The sequence below is a fragment of the Elephantulus edwardii genome, unplaced genomic scaffold (genome assembly GCF_000299155.1).
Source record: "Elephantulus edwardii isolate Elephantulus edwardi_28Jun2011 unplaced genomic scaffold, EleEdw1.0 scaffold00116, whole genome shotgun sequence".
Lineage (NCBI taxonomy): Eukaryota > Metazoa > Chordata > Mammalia > Macroscelidea > Macroscelididae > Elephantulus > Elephantulus edwardii.
The window spans coordinates 3,903,979-3,928,761 of record NW_006399866.1 but is presented as its reverse complement, the minus strand read 5'-3'; the positions used below and the strand labels follow the sequence as shown (position 1 = coordinate 3,928,761).

The 24,783-nt window shown below is 43.1% G+C and overlaps 1 protein-coding gene across 1 annotated transcript in view; it reads right to left on the bottom strand.

Annotated features, from left to right (window-relative positions):
* WDR34 (WD repeat domain 34) overlaps window positions 1–24,535 on the bottom strand; it is a 31,048-nt gene extending 6,513 nt beyond the window's left edge. Inside the window, exons 1-2 of the mRNA XM_006892488.1 lie at window positions 24,461–24,535; window positions 10,073–10,321 (exon numbers count right to left, since the gene is read on the bottom strand). Coding sequence (XP_006892550.1) covers window positions 10,073–10,156 — 84 coding nt within the window. The 5' untranslated portion in view covers window positions 10,157–10,321; window positions 24,461–24,535. The remainder of the gene's footprint in view (window positions 1–10,072; window positions 10,322–24,460) is intronic.
* Between the last annotated feature and the right edge of the window lie 248 nt (window positions 24,536–24,783).

Here is a 24,783-nt window from a genome sequence, read left to right as displayed (position 1 = left end):
AATTTTCCTACATTCATGGTTCTCACATTCCATGTCCCAATCACCAGTGTCTGCTTACAACTGTTTCTCTTCCTTTGTATTTCCATACTTGAAAACTCAACCTCCTTTGCCATTTCTGTTATCTAAATGTGTTCTGTTGTACATAGGGTTTTCAGAGGCCTGCTATTTCAGAACACGTAAAAATAATACAATAAAAATTAAAAAATAATAAAGTAACAGTACCACCCAGGGACCACAATTCCATGTGAAGGAACTATCCAGTGGAGAGAACCCGATATCCATGAAAAGCTACATGGTAGAAATCATCATTCACCTGCTAGCAGCAGCACGGTATGTGGCAAGTGCTTTGGAAAATGGCCTGAAAGTTCTACAGTTACAGATACTCTTAACAGTGCTGTTTCTTTGATATACTCGAGGGCAATGGAAGTAAATGTCCACACAGAAAGGTGTATGTGAATGTCCCAGCATTATTCACTATAGCTGGATGGTAGAAACAACTTACATGTCTATGGACAGAGAAATGAATAAACAAGCATAGTCTATACATGCAATAAGGGTATTATTCAGCCATAAAAAGAACATGAAACACTGTCACAACACAGATGAACTTTAAAAATACTATGCTGAGTGAAAGCACCAGTCAAAAAGATCGCATGCTGTACGATTCTATCTACATACACAGTGTGTCCACAACAGGCAATTCTAGAGACAGAAAGTAGATCTGTGGTGGTAAAGGGATAGAAGCCAGCAGAAAACAGCTGCTAATGGGCACAGCCTTTCTTATGGGGGTGACAACTGTTCTAGACCTAATTACTGGGATAGTTGCATAATTCTGTGAATATATTAATACCAATGAACACCACAATCTAAATGGGTAAATGGGTGAAACATACTATGTACAATGTATTTCAACAAAGGTATTCTTTTAGAATAAGCAATATAGATGAGTAGAAAGTGGAAGAGAGAGAAGGACGTATTCTGGAAACTTGTAACATTCATATTCTCACCTGGGTTTTTTAACTCCACAAATGTTTCACGTGAAAAACTGCAGACTTGTATAATTGTGTAAAAAATTTTTTATATATTATAGTAAAAAGCAAATCATATGCAGGGAGCTCTGATGGTCTAGTGGCAAGAAGCTGCACTGCAATCCCAGAAGTATGCAATTCAAATCCACCAGATGCTCTGCTAAAGAAGGAGGGGCAATCTCTTCCTGTACCAGTCAGACCCAATTTGATGGTACACACACAAAAAATAATAAAATAAAAAAACAAACCATATGCATTATCATAAAATTTTAATTGCAATAATCAGATGAAATTTAAAACCTAGGGAGCACTGGTGGCCTAGTGGCAAGAAGTTGCACTGTAATCCCAGAGGTACGTGGTTCAAATCCACCAGATGCTCTGCTGGAGAAGGAGAGGCAATCCCCTCCTGTACCAGTCAAATCCAATTTGATGGTACATAATAATTTAAAAAATTTTTTAAAACCCCCAAATCTTCCATTAAAAAAACCACAGCAAAAAACAACCAAACTTAAAATCTAAGGCTAAGATTACAAGGGGCACAGGAGAATTTGGGGACAATAAGGAGCTGCCTAGATCTTAACTGTGGTGGGTAATGTGCTCGCTCACAATAGTGAAAGAGTGAATATTGCTGTTTGTAAAATATACTTCAAAAATTCTGGCCAAGAGGAAAAAGGACAAAGATGAAGTATCAGTGGGTGGGAAGTTGTGATACCCTGCCAATACTGGACAGGATGTTTCTGAAAAGAAGCGACTACAAGAGTGGAGACCGGGGTGGAAACATTGCCACACAGAGGTGAAAGTTGCTAAGACAACTGTAGGTGATTTATTCCTCATCTCTAGTTCCTAAGCATACAGTAGCTGTTTCACACTGTTTAGAATTTGAAAAATTTCCGCTTGGAGCGACACCCCAACCTTTCTCAAGATGCCAGAGCAGCAGTGAGGGCACCAGAATGAGTGTTAGAAGTGAGACGACAAGGCCATAAGGCAGGAGACACACACCACCACCATCGGCTCACCTGGTGATTCCAATCTGGGGAATAAACAAGCCGCTGATTCAAAATAACAAAGCAAGAGAGTGCCGTTTGCTCTAAGTCTGTGCAGTAACAGACTTGGAAATCAGCCTTCTGCCCAACATTAGGAAATGACTAAATGTTGGGACAATGGAATGACAGCCACAGTCACAGAAGGGAGGCTACCGAACTCACACCTCCTTCAAATGTTTCTGTTAAGACAAACTTCTCAGGGGAAAAGAACAAACTGGGGAGGAGGGTAGAGAAAATAGTGCAACAATGAATGAATGAAAACCCAAAATCTCAGTAAATGTTCATTAAAATTAATAAAATTTAATAATTTAAAAAAAAAGACCAACTTCTTAAAGTAAAACTACTGTCTGGAATGTCCAACAACAGGAAACCCAAAAAGCAGCTGGTGTGCCCATGTAGCAGGACATGGTGCATCTGCTGGTTCTATGCGTGCTGGAAAGCGACACCACATTTCTCCTGTAAAAAAACCCATTTATGTGCTCGCTTCAGCAGCACATATACTAATATTGGAACCATACAGAGAAGATTAGCATGGCCCCTGCGCAAGGATGACACGCAAATTCGTGAAGTGTTCCATATTTAAAAAAAAAAACCAAACACCCCATTTACAATGACAACAATCATAACTATGCTGTGGTATGTCCAGCACAGATAGCCTCTGGCGTCAGGCACTGCCAAGTTGGTTCTAACTCACAGAGACCCTGTGTACACTGAGCGAAGCACTGCCCATCCAGCACCGTTCTCCCAGGCACTGAGTAAGTACGTTACTGTGGCCACTGTGCTGAGAGCCCTTTTTAACTGACCCTCTACTTTACCAAGTGTGCCAGTTTCTCCAGGGACTGGAACCTCCTGACAGCGTGTCCCACGTACAGTACAGATCTGGCTGTACTTCCTCCAAGACAAGTTTGTTCACGTGCTGTCAGTCAGTCCACAGTCAGCTTGATACTCTTCACCCACAAGATCATTCAAACGCATCATTTCATCTTTCACTTTCTTATTCACTGTCTAGCTTTCAACTACCCATGAGAAAAATACTCCAGCTCGGCCCAGACAGACCACAGTCCTCCAGGGACAATTCTGGGTGCGTTTTTTAAAACAACTTTAAAGGTCTTTTTCATTATGTTTTCCCAATGTAATACAACATGTGATTTCTTGCTAAACGTCTCTGTATTACAGCAAATACCATCACTTGATTTCTTGGCTGCTGCTTCCATGGGTGTTTACTGTGGATTCAAGTAAAATGAAATCCTCAACAACTTCAGTCTTCATTCTACTTATAATGATGCATGTTGGTTTAGCTGTGAGACTTTCTGGGTGTGTTTTTTTTAATGTTGAGATAAAACCCAAACTGAAGGCGTAGTCTTTGATTTTCAGTGCTAAGTGCTTCACGTCCTCATCACAAAGCAAGCAAAGCTATGTCACCCGCATATCATAGGCTGCTAATGAGTATTCCTCCAATCCTGATGCCACATTCTTCATATATTCCACCTTCTTAGATTATTAACCAAAGTTTTAACCTCCATTGTCTCTCTATATATAATGTATTTCTGTGAAAACAGTTATTATACATCTATTACTTTTGTAATCAGAAATCAGTAACGAAGGAAAGAAAAGTAATAGTGCAAGGAATGCTTTATAAGAACTATATTGTCATAACCTATTGAATGGAAAACAAATTTGCTCTGTAAACTTCCAACCAAATTACAATTAAAAAGGGGAATGTGATATACATGTGGACAAATAAATCCATAGAAATGTGGAAAAAGCATAATAATATAGAATAAAAGTATATCATCATCAAACATAATATACAACCAGCATTAAAAAGGACATCAATGTTGTTGTTACATGCCATCGAGTCGTTTGCAACTCATAGCGACCCTATGTACAACAGCCCCAAACTCTGCTCTGTCCTGTACCAGTTGCACTGTCTCTGATACAACCATCCCGATTACCCCAGTCACTGAATCAATCCACCTCATAGACGGCCTTCCCCTCCTGCGCTGTCCCTCCACCCTCCCAAGCATGATCTCTCTCTCCAAGGAACGGTCTCTCCTTACAATATGTCCAAGTATGTTAGACGGAGCCTCAGAATTGAGAATCCTTGCCTCCAGGGACCCCCTGGTTTAACCCTTTCCAGGATGAATCTGTTTGTTTTCCTAGCAGTCCATGGTACTCTCAATACTCTTCTCGAGCACCACAGCTCAAAGGCATCAATTCTCCTTCTATCCTCCTTGGTCATTGTCTAACTCTCTGATGCATAACAAGTGATAGCAAAGACCATGGCCTGTATCAGATGCACCTTAGTCCCCAGAGAGACACCATTGCTCTTCAGTACTTTGGAGAGGTCTCTAACAGCAGACTTTCCCATGGCAATACGTCTTTTCATTTCCTGACTACTGGTTCCAAGAGTGTTGACTGTGGAACCAAGCAAACTAAAGCTGTGGACAATCTCAATCTCTTCACCATCCATACTGATGCTGCCAATTGGCCCAGTGGTGAGAATCTTTGTCTTCTTGACATTGAGCCTCAATCCATATTGGAGGCTGCAGTCCTTGACCCTCTGCAGCAAGCACTTCAGGTCCTCCTCAGTTTCAGCAAGCAGGGTTGTGTCATCTGCTTAACACAGATTGTTGATAGATCTTCCACCAATCCTGACACCACATTTCTCCTCATAGAGCCCAGCCTCCCGGATGATCTGTTCTGCATACAGGTTTAAAAAGTATGGAGACAGGACACATCCCTGATGTATGCCCTTCTCAATTTTAAACCATGCAATGTTTCCCTGCTCTGTTCTGACGACTACCTCTTGGTCCAAGTATAGGTTTCTCATTAGCACAATCAAGTGTCTGGGAGTTCCATTCTTCTCAGAGTCAGGCACAGTTTGTTATGAACCACACAGTCAAATGCCTCTGCATAGTCGATGAAACACAGATAGCCATTCCTTTGGTATTCCCTGCTTTCAGCTAAGATCCATGTAACAATCAGCTACAATATCCCTAGTACCACGACCCCTTCTAAACCCAGCCTGGACTTCTCTGCTGATGTGTTGTTCCAGTCGTTTTTGGATAATCTTCAGTAGAATCTTGCTTGCATGTGAAATCAATGATACTGTTCTATAGTTTCCACACTCTGTTGGGTCACCCTTCTTTGGGATGGGAACAAATATAGATCTCTTCCAGTCAGTTGGCCAAGTTGTTGTTCTCCAGATTTCTTGGCACAACTTGGTGAGCACATCCAGGGCAGCATCTGTTAGCTGAAATATGTCAATTGGTGAATTCCTGGGGCCTTATTTTTTTGCTATTTCCTTCAAAGCAGCCTGAACTTCTTCCTTCATCACCATAGGCTCTTGCGCATCTGTTGTTTCATGAAATTCTTCTGTGTCTGCCAATTCCTTTCGATACAGTGACTCAGAATATTCTTTCCATCTTCTTTTAATACTTCCTAGATCATTTAATATTCTGCCTAAAATATCCTTAATTATAGCAATTCGAGGTTTCAATTTTTTCTTCAGTTTCTTGACCTTAAGAAATGCCCAATAAGCAAGAAGAAACAAACAAACATAAAAAAGAAAAAAAAACAAAAATAAAAAACAACAACAAAGAAATGCTGAGCGAGTTCAGCCCTTTTGATTTTCTGACTCCAGCTCCTTGCACATTTCATTGTAATATTTTACTTTGTCATCCCGTGCTGCCTTTTGAAATCTTCTATTCAACTGTTTAGTATCTTGAATTCTTCCTTCTGCTTTGGCTTCTCTGTGCTCCAGTGCAATTTTCAGAGTCTCTTCTGACAACCGTTTTGGTCTTCTCTTCCTCTTCTGTCTTTGCAATGACTGTTTGCACTCTTCCTGGATGATACCCTTGAAATCCTCCTCTCACAACTCATCTGGTCTTCGTTCATCAGTGTTCAAGGCCTCAAACCTGTTCCTGAAATGGACATTGATTAGAATGTGAAATACACAGAACCTGCTGAGATTCTCATGTCAGGACATTCTTTTCCTCATGCTGTACTTAAGACAGTGACTCTACACTTAGATGCAGCGCTTCCAAATTGGTTTTCAAAGTGATTTTTATTGTTCCTCTCAACTATATAAACTCTTCTACATCAACCAAGGCCAAATGATGAAGCACCATGTATCACTGGAGATAGATGAACAGTAAAGGAAAGAAGTAGATTAGAAATGCTCAATATGGAATTACTTTATCCCACTGGGCAAACACTGCTGCAAAAAAGGGGGACACAAGAACCAATGCTTTCTGTGGTGGTGGTGGTGTTGTTATGTGTCATCAATTATGACTCAGTGACTCTATAAAAACAGATCTGAACCATGTCCTTTCCTATGCCATTCACATCATGTCTGACCCAGTTAAGCCCACTGGAGGAGTCACTAACTATGTCAATTCATTTAATTGAAGGTCTTACTCTCTTTCACCAACCCCCCGCCCACCTTTCCAAGCATAATGGAACAAATATGGCTCTCTTCCAGTTAGCCTCTTCTAACAACATGCCAAAAGTATGTGAGACAGAGTTTTGCTGCTTCCAAGGAGCACTCTAACTATACTTTCTCAGACCTGTTTGTTCTTTTGGCAATCCACGGGACATTCAGCATTCTCCAACACCAATGCTCAAAAGCTTCAATTCTTCTGTCATCCTTAGTCCAGCTCTCCGGTGCCTAACAAGTGACTGACAAGATGATGACCTGAGTCAGGCACACCCCAGGCCTCCAACTGACTTTACAGCTCCTCTGTAATGTGGGGAGGTCCCTGACTGCAAACTTCCCCAGTGCACTCACTCTCCTGACCTCTTGACTTTTGGCATCAATGGTGTGGACTGTGGCTCCAAGTACAATGACACTGTTGACAAGTTCAATCTTTTCTTCATCTATATGATGTTGCCTATTGGTCCAATGGTGACAATTTTTGTTTGCTTGATAATGAGATGCAATCCATATTGAAAGTTGTATTCTTTCATCTTCTGCAGCAAGCACTCCAAGTCTTCTCCACTTTCAATAACCAACCTGCATATCGCAGATTGATGAGTCTTCCTCTGATTCAGATGCCACATTCTTCTTCACAGAATTCAATTTCTCATATAATCTGCTCAGAATACAGATCGAGCAAGTATGGACAAAAGGATACAACCCTGACATCTTCCTTAATTTTAAACAATGTAGTGTTACTCTCTTGCTCTATTCACACAACAGCCTCTTGGTCTATTTATAGGTTTCACATGAGCACAATTAAGTGTTCTGAGATTCCCATTCTTCCCAATGTTAGCCATAGCTTGTTGGCATCCACAGAGTAAAATAAATGCCTCTGCATAGTCAATAATGCACAAATAGACATTCTTCAAGTATCTTCTGCTTTTAACCAAGATCCATCTAACATCAACAATTGATATATCTGGTGCCAAAGCCTCTTCTAAACCCAGCTCTAACTTCTGACAGTTTTATATGTATCCCATTTTGGAATGATCTTCAGCAATATTTTGCTGGCTTGTATGTGATATTAATGATACTGTTCAATTATTTCCACATTCTACTGTATCACCTAGCTTGGGAATGGGGAAAATATGGATCTCCTCCACTCAGTTGGCCAGGCGACTGTCCTTAAGATTTCCTGGCACACTGCGACATCTGTTACCTGAACCACATTAGCTGGCGTTCCATCAGTTCCCGGGGTTGTCTTTTTTTCACAGTGCTTTCAGTCCAGCTTAAACTTCCTCCTCCATTACCACTGGATCTTGATCATACTATTGTTCCTGAAATATTTCAGTGTCAGCCAGTTAGTTTTGGTACAGTGACGCTGTATAGTCTCTTCATCTTCTTTTTTTTCTCCCTCCATCTTCTTTTAATGCTTCTTGAATCATTCAATACTTTGCCCATAGCATCTCTCAGTATCGTAACTCAATTTGTTCTCTTATTCTGTAATTCCAGCTCTCTGCATATTCCATGATAATACTTTGCTTTGTCTTCTTGAGTTTCCCTTTGAAATATGTTCAGCTCTTTGACTTCAACATCTCTTTCTTCTTATTGTTCTAGCTTCTTAACACTCTAGTGCAATTTCCAGAGTCTCTTCTGACATCCATTTTAGTTTTTTCATTCTCCTCTGTCTTTGTAATGAACTTTGTTCTTTTTATGGATATACTAGAAGTCATCCCACAACCCAACTGGTCTTCAAGCAGTGGTTTTCAATGCCTCAAATTAATTCTGAAAATGATTTTTAAATTCAGGTGGGATAGACTCAAGGTTGTATTTTGGTTCTCAAGGATTTGTTTTCATTTTCTTCAGCCTCAAACAATTCTGTTATTGTGGGCCTACTGTTTAAAATGGCTTTCCTAGGTCATGTGCTTTGTCACATGGCTGGGCAGGAACATATAAACAGAGTTGTATTATTGCATTCATAAGGGGAATGGCTAGTTTCGGCATTCAACCAGGTTTAAACTGAACAGGTTCAGTGGCAGAAATCTGGAGGAATCTCAGGACCAACAAAAAATAAGAAGCGGAGAATGCAGTGCTTGTCCCTGGGATAATGCAGTGCTTGTCCCTGGGATGATTCTCGCACCACTCAGACTGGGGGCTACAGGACAGTCCTAACAGCTGTGGTGAAGAAAAAAGAGACCTGATGTGAGGGAGGCTGACCTGGGACTATTGCCCCACGGAGCCAGAGCACTTCACCCAAATATGCTGGAGGACTGAGGAAGAGATGTCTTAAATGGCAGGACTAAGAGCTTTGTGACTATGGCCTAAATTCCAGGCTGATGAGCCTGTGAGCATGCTTAAGAAACTTTCTAGATTAAGAAACTGTATCCTGTTGCCAATCTGAGATGCCACTAGTTAACTTCCCTAATAAACTTCAAAATTTTAAGTATGGTTCTGTGAGTTCTGTGTAGCTACTGTAACAGATTTCATACCCAATAAAGCAATAGGCTTGGCTACAAGTAGGAGCAGGAGTGTGGGGAGCATGTCTGAACTCACGAGAACTGATTTTGTGTTACGGATGCTCTCGACAGGAACAGATCCCCTTTGTGGAGTTAGTAGCAGTCAGATATTGCCCTCATTCTTTTTACACATTTAAAATGCAATTTTGGTAATAAAGAGTGACCATACATCTCATGGACTGCCAGAACAACAAACAAATCATTCTTAAAAGAAATACCAGAATGCTCTTTAGAAACAAGGATGACATGTCTTTAGCTCACTTTGGGAAATGGTTACCCTTCTAACCAGTCCTCTCTTGGTGAGGCCTAAGCACCTCATCTGCACAGTGCCATTCAGTCATCTGGTAGAATTACAAAGCTTATTGTAGAAGGGCCATATTAATTCCCTACATGTCATCTGATTGTGCCTTAGAGACACTGAAGTCAACTGAGCACACAATGAAATCGGACCAGCATTCATATGCCAATCTATCTAGTTGATAAGATAACTTAGACAGGTGTCTCTACCCTGGTACCTCATCTCAAGTACAGATCTTAATGTACTACTTCATATGGCCATTTTAAGAAGTGAAACTACGTGTGGTACTATGTGTTCCAAGTCATAGCAACCTTCCATTGGTTTCCAAGGGAAATTGGAGGAGACTGTCCATCATTCTTTCCCACAGCAGCTCCTGGATTCAAACTGCCAAACCTTCCATTACCCCGATTCATTTCCTACTATGCCACCAGGCCTCCTTAGATAAGGTTGCTAGTGGTGGTGTGAGATGCCATCAAGGCCACAACTCATAGTGACACTATGAACAGCAATTCAGAACCTGGCCCTCCCTGGGCCATACTCACCATCCCCACCATCCTCAAGACCATTGTTACAGTGACTATACACTCTTCTTATTGAAGGTCTTCCTCTCTTATATCTTTTCCAGCATGATGCCTTTTTGACCCTGGCAAAATTTACAGTCTTGAAGAATACCAATTGTTATGACTACTGCATGTTACTATTTGGATGGAGCAAAAGGAATTAAAAAAGGGCTTAGCCTCTGGGTGCACTACTTTGTTCCTCACCGTCTGCTGCTGTTGAGTCCAGTTCACCTCGAACCCATCAAACGCGTGGCTCTGTCGATTCTTGTTCAGCTCTTGGATGACCATGCCCTCCACCCTCTGCAGAAAGGCTGCAAGCCGGGGGCTGTCGTGCTGGGATGCAGACAGCAGGCTGATGGGCGCCGGGGCCTCGGTCTGCACCTCCACATCAGCCTGCTTCCGGGCCTGGGTGGATACCTCAGCTGTGGCGATCCCGGCTGTCTGGCAGCTTTTCTGTTGAGAGAGCAATACAAAGCAGTCACCACCTATTATATCTCCAGCACCCTTCACTGAAATCCCAGTGCATCTGTGACACCACTGTAAGTACGACTGTCTCTCCCCAGGCCAAAGGACCTCTGTTCATGTCATCTACCTTGTTTGTCCCCCTCCTCTTGGAAAATGCACATCTGAGGAGAATTCCAAGCTATGTGATCTGGGTGAAGATGATCCTTCAACCTTCCTCTCTTCCACTAAGTGTTACATATACCTCAAGCTAGTCAATCAGAGTACTTTTTCTCTGACTGAGTCACGGTGATTCGTTCAAGGAGGTTCACATTAACCAAATAAGCAAATGGAAATTAGCTCTGAACTTTTTGTCAGGCCATCTGTAGAGGGTGCAAGAGTATCTTCTTCTATTTTTTTTAAATAGTAAAATACATATAACAGAACATTTGCTGTCAATCATTTTCACAGATACAACTCACAGAAAACCGACTCTGTGACTTTATGTTCACCAAGTTGTGTAACCATTCCCATTTTCCAAAGCTCTTATCATCCTTAATAGGAATTCATTATCTTTTAAGCATTCATTTCCCCTTTTTTTGGTTTCTAGACATTTGCCTAGTCTAGGTGTTTCACATAAGATCATCCAATATTTCTTTTTGTGCCTGACTTTTCATTCAACATATGTTCTAGGTTCCTTCACATTACAGCACACATCAGAGCTTCAGTTGTCCTTATGACTGAGATGCCACTGCATGTGCAGACCACGATTTGTTTATCCCCTCACCTACTGGTAGACATATGTGCGGTATCCACTAGGGGGCTAGTCTAAATAGTGTTGCAATGAATGCCAAGTGTGTTTGCATCCATCCTTTCAAGTGCTTTGGGTATACATCTAAAAGTAGAATTGCTGGCCCATCAACAAATAATGGATAGAGAAGCTGTGGTATATTCACACAATGGAATACTACGCTGCGCTGAAAAACAAGGAACTCATGAAATATTATTCAAAATGGATGACCCTGGAGGACATTATGCTGAGTGAAGTATCTCAGTCACAAAAGGACAAATATTGCATAGTGCCACTGTTGTAAAACGGGACAGATATAGGAGTTGTGGGGGGAGACTGAGAAAGATGGGATAAATTATGTATACTGCATTGAAACAGATGAGGGAGAGAACTATTTAAAAGAGATATATGATTAGGTATTATTGTCATGACATGAGTCCAGAACGAAGGCTGCATAGTGGAGTGGACTTGGGAGGGGAGGGATTGTATAACAATGAAAGAATTTTTCTTTTACTTTTCAAAGAGAAGCTCGAACTGGAGGGGAGGGGTGGGCAGGGAGAAAAGTGCAATAATGAATGAATGGAAATCCAAAATCTTTGTATATTTTCATTAAAATTAATAGTAAGAGTAGAATTGCTGGGTCATACGGTTACTTCTGTGTTTAACTTTTTTAAGAACTGTCAAACTGATTTCCACAAATAGCTATACCGTTTTTTACTGTCTGTAGCAATGGACGGGGTTCAAATGTCTCCACATGCTTGCCAACACTTGTTTTGCCTCTATGTCATTCTAACCCAAGTGAAACAGCATCTCACTATGGTTTTGCTATGCACCCCCCTAATAACTAAGGAGTCCTAGTGGCAGAATATATTAAGTGTTGGGCTACTAGGCAAAAAGCAGTTCAAATCCACCATGCCTTCTGCAGAAGAAAGATGGACAACCTTCTGTAAGCATTTACAACATTGAAACGCCAATGGAGGGTCATCATGAGACAGAACTGACTCAACAGCAATGGATTTAATGATGTTGAGTATCTTTTCATAAACTTAAAGGCTATTTGTGTATCTTCTGCCTGAAAATAATGGTAAGACAAATGCAATCTTAGTGCCAACAACAGACATCTTCGCCACCTCAATACGTAGCAGCACTTCTTCCTATTTAAGTCCCTCGTTTGGCAGGCAGCCTCCTGAACGGTACACTTTCCAAAGTGTTCACGTGATCAAGAGAAAGATGCATCCATGATGGGCAGGAGAGGGGAGGGGCAGATTCTCTCCAGGGGGCCTTTCTCTCCACCCTGCCATCTGCCTCCAATTCTTCCGCCCTTGCTTAGCTGGGCACAGGTACAATCCTCAAATCTGGGAAGGAAATGCCTGCTGTCCTTTCTCACAGTCTTATCCAGTCTTTGCCAGATGAAGCATTCTCTGGTGTAGCTATAATTTTTTTATTTATTAATTTTAATGAAAGTTTAGAGACTTAGGATTTCCAGTCATTCATTGCACTTTTCTCCCTGCCCACCCCCTCCCCCCAAATCACTCCTCTCCTTGAAAAGAAAGAGAAAAACTTTCATTGTTATGCAATCCCTCCCCCCAACTCCACTCCACTATGCAGCCTTCACTCTGGACTTCTGTAATGACAAGAATACTCATTCATATGTCCCTTTTAAACAGATCTCTCCCTCATCTGTTTCAATGCAATATATATCATTCCTCCACTCCTTTTCTGTCTTCCCTCAACCCTGATGTCAGTCCTGATTTACAACAATGGCCCTATGCAATATTTGTCCTCTTGTGACGGAGATATTTCACTCAGCATAATGTCCTCCAGGGTCATCCATTTTGCATAGTATTTCATGAGTTCCTTGATTTTCAATGCTGCATAGTATTTCACTGTGTTAATATATCACAGCTTTCTCTATCCATTCGTTGATGGGCACTTGGGTTGTTTCCGGCTTTTTGCCATTGTGTAATAAGCATGGGAGTGCATATATCTGCTCAGGTGGCAGTTATGGTTTCTTTAGGGTAAATTCCCAGTAGTGGAATTGCTGGGTCAAATGGTATTTCTATTTACAACTTTTTGAGAAACTGCCATACTGCCTTCCAGAGTAGTTGCACCATTTTACACTCCCACTAGCAGTGAGTAAGGGTTCCAGTTTCTCTACAACCTTGCCAGCATTTATTGTTTGCTGTTTTGTTAAATTTTGCTATTCTTACTGGGGTGAGATGATATCTCATAGTTGTTTTGGCAGCTATCACTATTTTTTATGACAACAGACCCCCCACACTTGGCCACTCCTCTGGCATCTGTACTCACAAGGCAGTGACAAATCCCTGGGTATACTGTCTCTCCCCACCTTCAGCTCACTTGGGCCTGGGGATGGTGAGGGTCAGGGGTGATGGCCAGTTAGCTGGCCCAGTGTGACCATCTCCGCGTGAACCTGGGAAAAGATGGGTGATCCCAGCTCTCCTCAGAATGCAGCATATTCATTGTGTACCCCCTCCTCACCTTCCAGGCCTCACCTTCTACTGTAATTCTCTTTACAGTCCATCCCCATGCTGAACTGTGGATTTCTCTGGCACAGGAACTGCATATGCTTTATCCTGGTAACCCTGGCTCCTCCTAGGGCATCTGGTACACAGTAGATACTCATTTATACAAAGACATATTCTGTATGCACTTTCCAGGTTCTGTTTTAGGTACCTGAGTTACAACAGCAAACAAAACAGGCAAGTTTTTTGTGCCCACGAGGCTTATATGGGAATGGCAGTGGACACTGAACAAGGGAAAGAACGCGAAGTATACTGAACAATTCTGAATTACAAGAGGGAAGGAAAGCTGCGAGGGTGGCTATTAGGAAGAGATGGAAAGAGACACATTCCTGAGGAACCAGCATTTGAGCTGGTACATGAAAGATGAGAAGACCGTCAAGTGGAGAGCTTCACGAGAGAGCATCATGGGCAAGGGTGGTTAGACTTAAAGTATACAAGGGCAAAAAAGGGGGTTTTGGAGGAGTGTTGAAATAACATGGCAGATTGGAAATCATGGACAGTATGCAGAAATAAAGGAATTCAGAGTCACTCCAGGGTGTTCACCTTAAGAACTAGGAGGATGCAGGAATCTGACCAGAACAACAAACTCTGAGAGAAGGAAACACTGGGGCAATTGTGCTGCATCGTGAAGACTGCTGGACGGGCACATGGAGGCTCTGAAGAACATCACTCGGAGACAGGATTTGAAGCCACAGGCCTTGAGGGAGCATGCGCACAGAAAGGATCCAATAAATATGTGCTGAACTCATAGATGCCCAAGGGATAAAACATGCACCAAGCCAAAATATGAAGAGGTCACAAGTGAATCTTACACATGCCGGAAGTCACAACAATGAGTGTCCAATACATGCTCACTGCCTAGAAGGCACTGTCCCAGAAGCTTTATTCATAGCATCTTATGCACCCTTACAATCATCCTATGAAGTTAGTTAACAGGTGTTTTTTTTAACTTAATAAATATTGGCTCTGAAGCACAGAGAAGCAAAGTAACTAACTTAGGGGCACACAGCAAATAAACAACCATGACACCTGAACCTGGGCAGCCTGACTCAAGGTCTTAATTGTTTCAGTGTTCTCTCTCACAAACACTGTAAATTCCTGGCCCTAACCATGCCCCATGAATGCAGAACAAGGTTTCTAACAGAGTGTTAATGTAAAAAGTAATGTAAAATCATAACCACAGATAATTCATCTACTGAAGATCAAGCTCTCAACTAACCACTTTCAGGCATTTTCACTAATACACCTTTACTGTTTATTAGGATAACAGATGCCAAAAAACAAAGACAAACTTATGTTGCTGCTGTTGTATCATCAAGTGCACCTGACTCTTACAGACAACTGAACTCTATAAACAAGACCAAGCACTGCCAATCCTGTGCCACCCACCCAGTCTCTGCTGCTTGAAGTCTTCTTTGCAAAGACAGAGTGTGTCAATGCATCTCATCAAGGGTTGTTGTTGTTATGTGCCATTGAGTCGCTTGGGACTCATAGCAACCCTATGTACAAGAGCTCTAATGCCATTCTATCCTGTGCCAACCTAGCCATCTCAAATGCACTCATTCCCACCACTCCAGTCACAGAATCGATCCATCTCACCGAAAGTCTTCCTCTCCTCCGCCGCCCCTCCACTCTGCCAAACATGATGTCCCTCTCCAAGAACCAGTCCTTCCTTGCAACACGCCCAAAGTATGTCAGATGAAGCTTCAGAATCTTTGACTCCAAGGAGCATTCCGGCTTCACCGTCTCCAGGACAAACTTGTTGGTTCTCCTAGCAGCCCATGGTATATTAAACACTCTTCTCCAGCACCACAACTCAAAGGCATCAATTCTCTATCAACCCTATTCACTGTCCAACTCTCTGATGCATAGCACGTCAAGTCATTTGTGACTCATAGCGACCCTATGTACAACAGCCCTAAACCCTGCTCTATCCTGTGCCAATCACATTGCCTCTGACACACCCATCCCGATTACCCCAGTCACTGAATCAATCCACCTCATAGAGGGTCTTCCCCTCCTACGCTGTCCCTCTACCCTACCAAGCATGATGTCCCTCTCTAAAGACCTGTCTTTCCTTACAACATGTCCAAAGTATATCAGACGAAGCCCCAGAATCCTTGCCTCCAAGGAGCAGCCTGGTTTAACCCTCTCTAGGATGAATCTGTTCGTCTTCTTGGCAGTCCATGGTACATTCAATACTCTTCTCCAGCACCACAGCTCAAAGGCATCAATTCTCTATCATCCCTATTCACTGTCCAACTCTCTGATGCATAACACATAACTGCAAAGACTATAGCCAAGATCAGGTGCACCTTAGTCTCCAACTCTTCACTACTCTTGAGAGGTCCCTTACAGCTGACTTGCCCAATGCAATTTGTCTCTTGATTTCCTGGCTGCTGTTACCAAGAGTGTTGACTGTGGAGCCAAGTAAACTAAAACTGTTAACTATCTCAATTTCTCACCATCCATACTGATGCTGCCCATTGGCCCAGTGGTGAGAATCTTTGTTTTCTTGATGTTGAGCTTCAATCCATATAGGAGGCTGCAGTCCTTGACCTTCTACAGCAAGCGCTTCAAGTCCTCCTCAGTTTCAGCAAGCAGGGTTGTGTCATCTGCATAACGCAGGTTGTTGATGACTCTTCCACCAGGTAATCTAACCCAGTTAAGGGGGGGGCACCCTGACACTGCACAATCTAACCCAGGTAACCCCGGGGCACTAGCCAGCCCAAAACCCGAAGAAAAATGTTTTGGGCCCGAGGGCCTGCATCAGCACCTGGCTTCAAATTGAAGACAAGCAGTATTAACCCATGAGAAGGCAATCCTGGCGAGGTAGTTAAAGAACAAGGACCTTTTTCTCAGAACCTTCCAGGAAAAGAAGTTGTACATTACAGTTGTACTTAACACCTTTAAATTGAAGTCATATTGGCTGCATCATAAGAGACTGACAGCAGCACAATAAGCTTAGAATCACACAGAAATCCTGATGGCTTGAGACTTAGGCCATCAAATCAGGGGCTGGTCAATGGGAGACAGGTGTTAAATGCTGTAGGCAAAAGTAGAAAGGTATGGTGGTGGAGTAAGGAAAGGGTGGATCAAACAAAACAAAAACCAACAACATGCAGTGGGGGTGGGCAGCAACATTGAATCTATTGGTCATCGAGGGTGTCTTCTCTTTTACCATCTACCATCTTTTTACCATCTCCCAAACATGATGTCCTTCTCTAGGGACTGGGAAGAGGCTCCTGTGTGTGAGACAGAATATTTTGGGGGGAGTAGGGTGGGGATAGAGGGTAATAAATGCAAAACAATGACCTTATACCATATTTTTTTTCTGTGAATTGATATGAACCCACCATTATTCTCTTGTCACTCCAAAACACCTAAATAAGCTTACCATGGTTTGAGATATGCTTATCTGGTCCAACCCTGACCCCATCTGGGAATAAGGCCCAAAACCCATAGAAGAGATGGCTTGCTCAATGCCACCAAGAAGAATGGAACCCTCCATTTCTAGAACTGAGGGACTGAGGCAAGAGGGAGTCTTAAGAAATAAAACCCTAAAAAAAAAAAACAAACCCAAAAACCACCCTGAAGCTCTGGTGGCCTAGTAGCAAGAAGCTGCACTGTAATCCCAAAGGCACTTGGTTCGAATCCTCCAGATGCTCCACTGGAGTAGGAAGGGCAATCTCCTCTTGTGTAAGCTCGATCCAACTCAACGGTATAAAAAAAAAAAAAGAAAAGAAAGAAGCCCTCTGAGAAGTCAGAGAAAGGACTTGGTGGTACCAAACTCCTTGCTTCCTGGGCATCAGCAACACTGAGACCCAAAATAACAGTGCTGACGTCACTGGGCCCACTGTGGGGGAAAGCAGAGCGACCTGGAGCCAGACTAGACATGGTCACACTGGCAGGTCATGGGGAAGGGAACTCCTAAACCAAAGCTCTGCTGGCCTTAAGAAAGGAAGGTAGCCAGACCTAGGGAGCAGAGACCACATGAGAAGCCTGGGGCCTAGGGTCAGGGAGGATGCATCCTCTACACTCTGAACCCAGTTTTCCTGCTTGAGAAGCCTGGAATAGGAAGTGGCTTTGTAACTCCTGGGCCAGAGAGGAAAGGCACACCTTCTGGAGTACTTGTCAACCCTATAAGCGTCTCCTCAGAAAATCTCCTACATCACAGGCTGGGTCCCAGTAGCCTTATCTCCCTAGGGACCTTGTACACAGACCACGGCTACTGATGAAATCTGGACACTCATTCGGACTGGGCCAATTCCATTCTTCCAGATGAATTCAAGACTGAGACAAAGTTTCACTACATTATCTGTATCTGCCTTCATCATCTCAGTATCTGCCTGGAATGGAAACACATAAACGTGGGGTTGAAATCAGTCAAACTCCAGGATGTGGGCAGGAGAAGCAAGCAGAGAAAGCTCATCAGCAGAGACAGGTCTCCAGGCTGAGGAAGAACAGCAGACTGTGCTGAGGTTCCAGAGACATCTCTGCACCCTTAAGTAAATGATGCTGGTTTATGTAGCTTGCTATCAAAGCATTTATACCCAGTGTCAGAGACGGCCCAGTGGTTACATGGACTCCTAGAACCCTGAACCACCACTGACGAGGCCTTCCTTTTAAAGGGCCATTCTGAGTACACTTGAAATGACAAAGTAAATGGCCTGACTGGATCTGCAGTACTACCCATTCAACCCAGCACCACAATGCCAACAATGGCCCAAGTAGTGTGCTGAGAGGGAACAGTGCCCCTCTTTGCCACCAGTTTCAAAGGTTAGATAGATGCTAGTGTCCTCTTCTAACCATCAGCAATTCAGTCAGAAATGTCCAGGCAAATAAATCCAGTCATAAGCTATCTTTATGGGATGGGAAAATTTCAAAATCACAAGCACAGGGGAATTACCGTCTTATAAAAAAAAACATACATTCAAAAAATAAATAAAATAAAAATAAAAAACCCATACATTCTGAATTTCCCAGACTCTAAGATGCACTGACTGTAAAACCTACCAAGTATTTAGTAATCGCTCTTAGATGGGGGTGCATATACTAACTACATGCATGAATTCTGAAAAATAGTCCCTCTTTAGAACCTGTTACCCTGAGATTTGGGGGGAAGGAAGAGAATGTCTATCAGCTGAAGAAATACAACATGATACAGCGTAGGTCTAGAATGGTATGAATAGCTGAAGGCTACTTTCTCTACTCCTCTTAGGCAGCAACACCAGGACAAGAGGAGCACATTCTGGACAGAGCCAGCAGATTCCACTTCATTCTCTAACCTAGCCTGAGTCAGCACACCTGGGTCTAGAGTGGGACAGGACTGCAGACTCACCTGCAGGGCTTGGGGGAAACACAAACACTGCTCCTGATTTCCACGGAGCTTCTGTTTTGCAGGTCTGGATTGAGGCCCACGTTTGCTCCACTAACAAGCTCCAGATGATGCTGATGTTGCAGGTGTGGTGATCACACCAGCAGGCCCCTCACCTGTACATCCTAGGCCCACTGAACATCAATGAAAGGTGTATAAGGTTTGGGTTCAGCTAAAATCCACTGCTGAGTCAACTCAAACGCACAGGAAACACTACAAATCAGGGCAGAACTGCCTCTTAAGGTTTCTGAGGCTGTAATTCCTTACAGAAGTATACTGTCATTTCTTTCTATCCCGGAGCTGTTAGTGAGTTGGCACCAAAGTGACAATCTTTTGGTTAGCAAGGGAGAGCTTAAATCATCGCACAGGCGGGTTCCTTTGTAATCCACGATTACCAAAAAAAAGTGTTGAATGTGAACCACATTGTAGTTCCAAGGAAGGCGTAGCAATCTGCTTCTGTAAAGAAAGTGATGTGGAGCAAGTCTGTGACACAGAGGATCCCCTAGAGATGGAATCAACTCAACAGCAACAGATTTGGATTTTTTTTTGAATAGTAGTTTTATTTGTTTGGTTTTTTAATTTATTTATTTTTTTTTTATTTTATTATTTTTGTGTGAGTGTACCGTCAAATCAGATCTGACTGGTACAGGAGGAGATTGTCCCTCCTTTTCCCGGCAGAGCATCTGGTGGATTCGAACCGTGTGCCTCTGGGATTGTAGTTGCAGCTCCTTGCCACTAGGCCACCAGAGTTCCCGAGATTTGGATTTTAAATCCAGGGCCTCTCATCTCTAAAGGCACCTCTTTCATCCTCTGTTTCTATTTAATCCCTGTAAGATACAGAAAATGTCTACCATAACCTCCCTTCCAAATGCTTTTCCTTCTCAGTCTACTGTAGGACAAGGTCCCTCCCACCTCATCTCCTCTCCACAGATTAAGGACAGCGCACCAAAGGAGACTGAACAACACTAGGGGAGCGACCTGTTATTATCATGCTATCAGGTCCCAGAAGCCACGCCACTCCTTTATTTTTTTAAAAAAACTTTTTTTTTGCCACTCCTTTATTTTTAGGTTACCTTTATTCCCAAGTCCTGACTTCCTTTCAGGGTCCTGTATACACACCTGATGAGAATACCTGTGTGTAATGCAGATGACAACACAATTCAGTACTCAATCATCAACACACAGAAAAAGCATGCCAAAAGACAACATATGATCAAAGTGTAAAATACGGCTTGATGATATTAAGCAGAGAATGAGATGGGAATGTTCCTTCAGACACAAAGTTGGGCTGTGTGAGTTTGTGACACATACAATTAACCATCTAACAGTATGCAGGAAACCCTGAATCAGCTTCAAGATCCAATCCCCTGTTTACTTAAATTTGCCTGAGAATATGAGGGCAGCACGCAGTCACTATAGGAATGATTTGGAGCTGAGAAGCAATCAAGGTGAAGGGCAGTAATTGAACATTTTTCACACGAGCTGGGAGATGCTACCTTTGTGCTAAAATTACTGCAAGGAACTCCTCAAGTCTGCCTGGAGACAAATCTAACTGTTCAAACAAAAGTAAAGAGTTTGAGAACCAGATTTCATTCTCCTTTGAAAGTCTGCAAAAGGCCCTTTCCTAGATTGACGACACACACCACACACGCACCAGCAGGGGGTGCCATATGCCACAGAACCTGCAGAGGCCAGGAAGAGGCCACCAGTCTAGGAGGGAGGGCGCAACAAAGGAGCTCCTCATTGCCATTGAGTCAAGTCAGAATAGACTCCCACAGGACCTTCCACTTGGTTTCCAACGCTGTAACTCACACTGGAGGAGTTTGCTCATCAGGAGCTGCTGGTGATTTGGGTTAGCAGTCCTAACTCCCCACAAATTGCACTTGCCAAAAAGCTCAACTCATGCCATGGAGTTGAGACACTCACAGCTGACCCTCCAGCAGGTTTTCAGAAGCTGTGAATCACACAGAAGAAGACTGCCCATTGTTCTTTCTGGTGGATTCCAACTGCCTGACTATAGGTTGGCAGCGCCACTCCTTCGCCACTATGCCACCAGAGCCCCCTAACGAGCAACTGTTGTGTGTGCCATCAAGTCAGAATCAACCATAGCTGACCCTCCAGCAGGTTTTCAGAGGCAGTTAAGCAGCACAGGAGGAGACTGCCCATCCTCCACCCAAGGAGCAGGTGGTGGATTTGGAAGACTGCCCATCCTTCTCCCTTGCGCAGTTTCTTACCCCACCAGGCCACTAGAGTTCCCTTTAAGCAACTAGGCAGCCAAATTGCATTCATTCAATGCAGAAACAGATTCTAGAGAAGAATGAAAGGATAAAAGAATTAACTCTGGTGCAATCACTGTGGAAGGCAGTATGGCACTTTCTCAAAAAGTTGCAAATAGAGATACCATTTGACCCAGCAGTTCCACTACTGGGAATATACCCCAAAAAGACCGTAACTGACATCCAAGCAGATATATGCACACCCATGTTTATTGAGGCTTTGTTCACAATAGCAAAGTACTGGAACCAAGTGCCCATCAACAAACAAATGGATAGAGAAGCTGTGGGATATTCACACAATGGGACACTTCGCTGCACTGAAAAACAAGGAATTCATGACATATTATTCAAAATGGGTGACCCTGGAGGACATTACGCTGAGTGAAATATCTCAGTCACAAAAGGACAAATACTGCATGGTGCCACTGTTGTAAAGCAGGACTGACCTTGGGGTTGGGGAGAGACTGAGAAAGATGGGTTCAATAACGTATACTGCATTGAAACAGATGAGGGAGAGAACTGTTTAAAAGGGATATGTGATTAGGTATTTTTGTCATGACAGGAGTCCAGAGCGAAGGCTGGATAGTGCAGTGGACCTGGGGGAGGGACTGTAAAACAATAAAATAATTTTACTTTTTCAAGAGGGTGGTATACTGAGGGGGGGAGGGCTGGGAGGGGAGAAAAGTGCAACAATGAATGAATGGAAATTCAAAGTCTCTGTCAATTTTCATTGAAATTAATAATAATAAAAAAAATTAACTCAGCACATCCTGAATGCCTTTAGGTGATCCCAAAGTACACAAGACCTACTCCCTGCTCTAAGGGAGCTAACATCCTTATCCTAAGGAGAAAATCCCTGGAACATCAGAAAAGCAGGGTGGATTCTAAAAGAAAGGCGACTCTGTTGGAAAAAGATACATTCAGTTAGTGTTCTAAACTTTGCTACTCACAATAATCAGGAGAGATTTTATAAAACCATTGTCAAGAGTCAGAACACCACTGTAAATCTTACCAGGAGGATCCTGCTCAGACTCTCCCTTAGAGCATCTACCTGGTGGATAGGAATCACCAATGCAGGCTTTTGGTTAGCAGTGCAACACTCTACACACTAAGTCACCACAGTATCTGTAAAAAATTAGGGACCCTCCAGCTCAGACAGAAGGATTCAGAACTCCAAACACCTGAACATGACTGTGCTGCCCAGCTGATTTTTTTAATTAGTAATATTGTTTAATTCCCTCAAAAGTTATTACAACAAAACTCACTATACAGAAGAGACTCCATAACTGGCCCAAGGCCAAACTGTAATAAGAAAAGCCCACACAAGCCCAAATCAAGAAGTTAAGTCAGGTCAAAGAGCATGAATAGTTTTCTTTTAAATCCACTGTTGAGACATGCAAGTACATTCCAATGTCTCACCGCCACAAGTGCTGAGCAAAGATCAATGTTTTTTTCAACTTTTCAAAGACTTTCACAAACTAATTCAGAAACCACATAAAAATGTATCTTCAACGGTCATCATAGGATTGGTGACAAGAGAGAAAAGGCAAAGGCTCATTAATCAAAAGAGACTCATTACATGAAATGACACTACAGAAACAGGATTTTAAAACTTGGGTGTATTTAAATATAGTAGGTGAGAAAAGTTGATTTGTAAAATACTACACATAGTATGATTCCACATGGGCTTCCAAGACTGGAACTCTTTATGGAAGCCTCATCTTTCTCTTGAGGAGTCGCTAGTGGGTTCAAATCATCTACCTCCTGGAACTGGCTGCCAGGGCATCTTGGCTTTTGATTAGAACTAATTTAGAAAATAGCAAGAGAAGTGTTGTGAGACCTGATCAAATCCTTGCTAGAGACCTGTACATTGTTTAGCGTGTAGCAAGAAACCTGATCTCTCTACCAGACTTCATAGAAATTCTCACCAGCATCAGCAAAGATTTGAAAGCTCCACAGATTCCACTACTATCATGACAAGCTAAGGCTGTTTGCTCTCCTGAGAAAGATACAACAGCATCAAGTGCTTTTTTCACTCGGAGGAAAAGCCAATGTCTTTACGGAGAGCTACCTGCCCTTATTTGCCTCTTCAAGCACTGCAAATTTGCCCAGCCTCAGGGCCTTTGCATGCGCCACTCACTCTAACAGAATTCTTGGATCCTAGATGGTTGTTGTTAAGTAACATGGAGTTGCTTGCGACTCATAGCGACCCTATTTACAACAGCTCTGAACCCTGTTCTATCCTGTGCCAACCCCGTCGTCTCCAACACACCTAATCCCGTTACCCCAGTCACTGAGGCAATCCACCTTACCCAAGGTTTTCTCAATATTCCGAGTCTATCCTCAAAGTTCAACTACTCCATGATGTCCATCATGCAATCTACCCTCTCATTCCCCTCCATCGCCTCACTCTTTTTGTCTAAGACAGTCATCTTCTTACAAGGTACACTTTATATTACAGACCTTTTTTCTTTTCCATCTACTGAAACTCTCCAACGTAAACTCCACAAAAGGAGTGCTTTTTCTCTTATTCACTCGTGAAAACGTGCACTGTTGGTGACGTGATTAAAGCAACCTGGGGAACAGCCTTGGAAAACCGCATGCAAGATGGACTGACAAAGTGACTGTAACAATGGCTGAGCAGGACAGAGCTGAGGACGGTGCAGGTTCATTGGGTCGCTATAAGTCGTCATCGACTCCACGGCACCTAACAGTATGATGGAGTACGGTTTTATGAAAAACGAAAGTTAGTCTGAAATGTCCAAAACCTTCAGTGGAAAACCATTTAAAAGTTTGGAGATCATCTTTCTCTTTCCTCACCTTAACTGTCTTTCTGCCAGTATCTCTGCTAACCAAGTTTGGGAACCTCTTAGAACCATAATGGGGAGTCCTTTCCTAAAATAAACTTATTTTCCTCATTGGCAAAAAAAAAAAAAAAAGTAAGATTCTTGGAAGAAGAGCTTAAAAAAAAAAACCCACAAAAACCCCGACCGAACATTGCTGCTGTTGAAATACTGAGGAGCTTCTACACAAAAAGCAAGCCAAGAGTTAGTACCTGCGGATCAAAATACAAAACTAAAACGGTAAGACATCAGCACCGGGGGATGCACCGCGCGCGCACTCTCCCTCCCGCGCAGCCCCGCGCCGGGCTCGCGCCCTCACCGACTCCCCGAGACTGTCCTGGATGTTCCTCCACTGGGAGGGCACCGACACCACGCCCAGGGTCTCATCCTGCAGCGGCCCGGCCCCCTCGGCCCCCTTGCCGCTCTCATCCCCACCAGCCGCCAGAGCCTCAATATCCATGAGGGTTCTCTGACGGATCCACCGGGGCTGAAGGAGGTTGCTATGGTAACGGCTCCGCCCATTTGCCTGGAACACGCTGGTGTGACCTTCGGCCCCACGTATCCGAAACCGCAAGATTAGGGGTGTGAAGCTGGAGGCGCCATTTTTTAGCTGGGCAAAGCTCCACTTTCAAATCTCAAGAG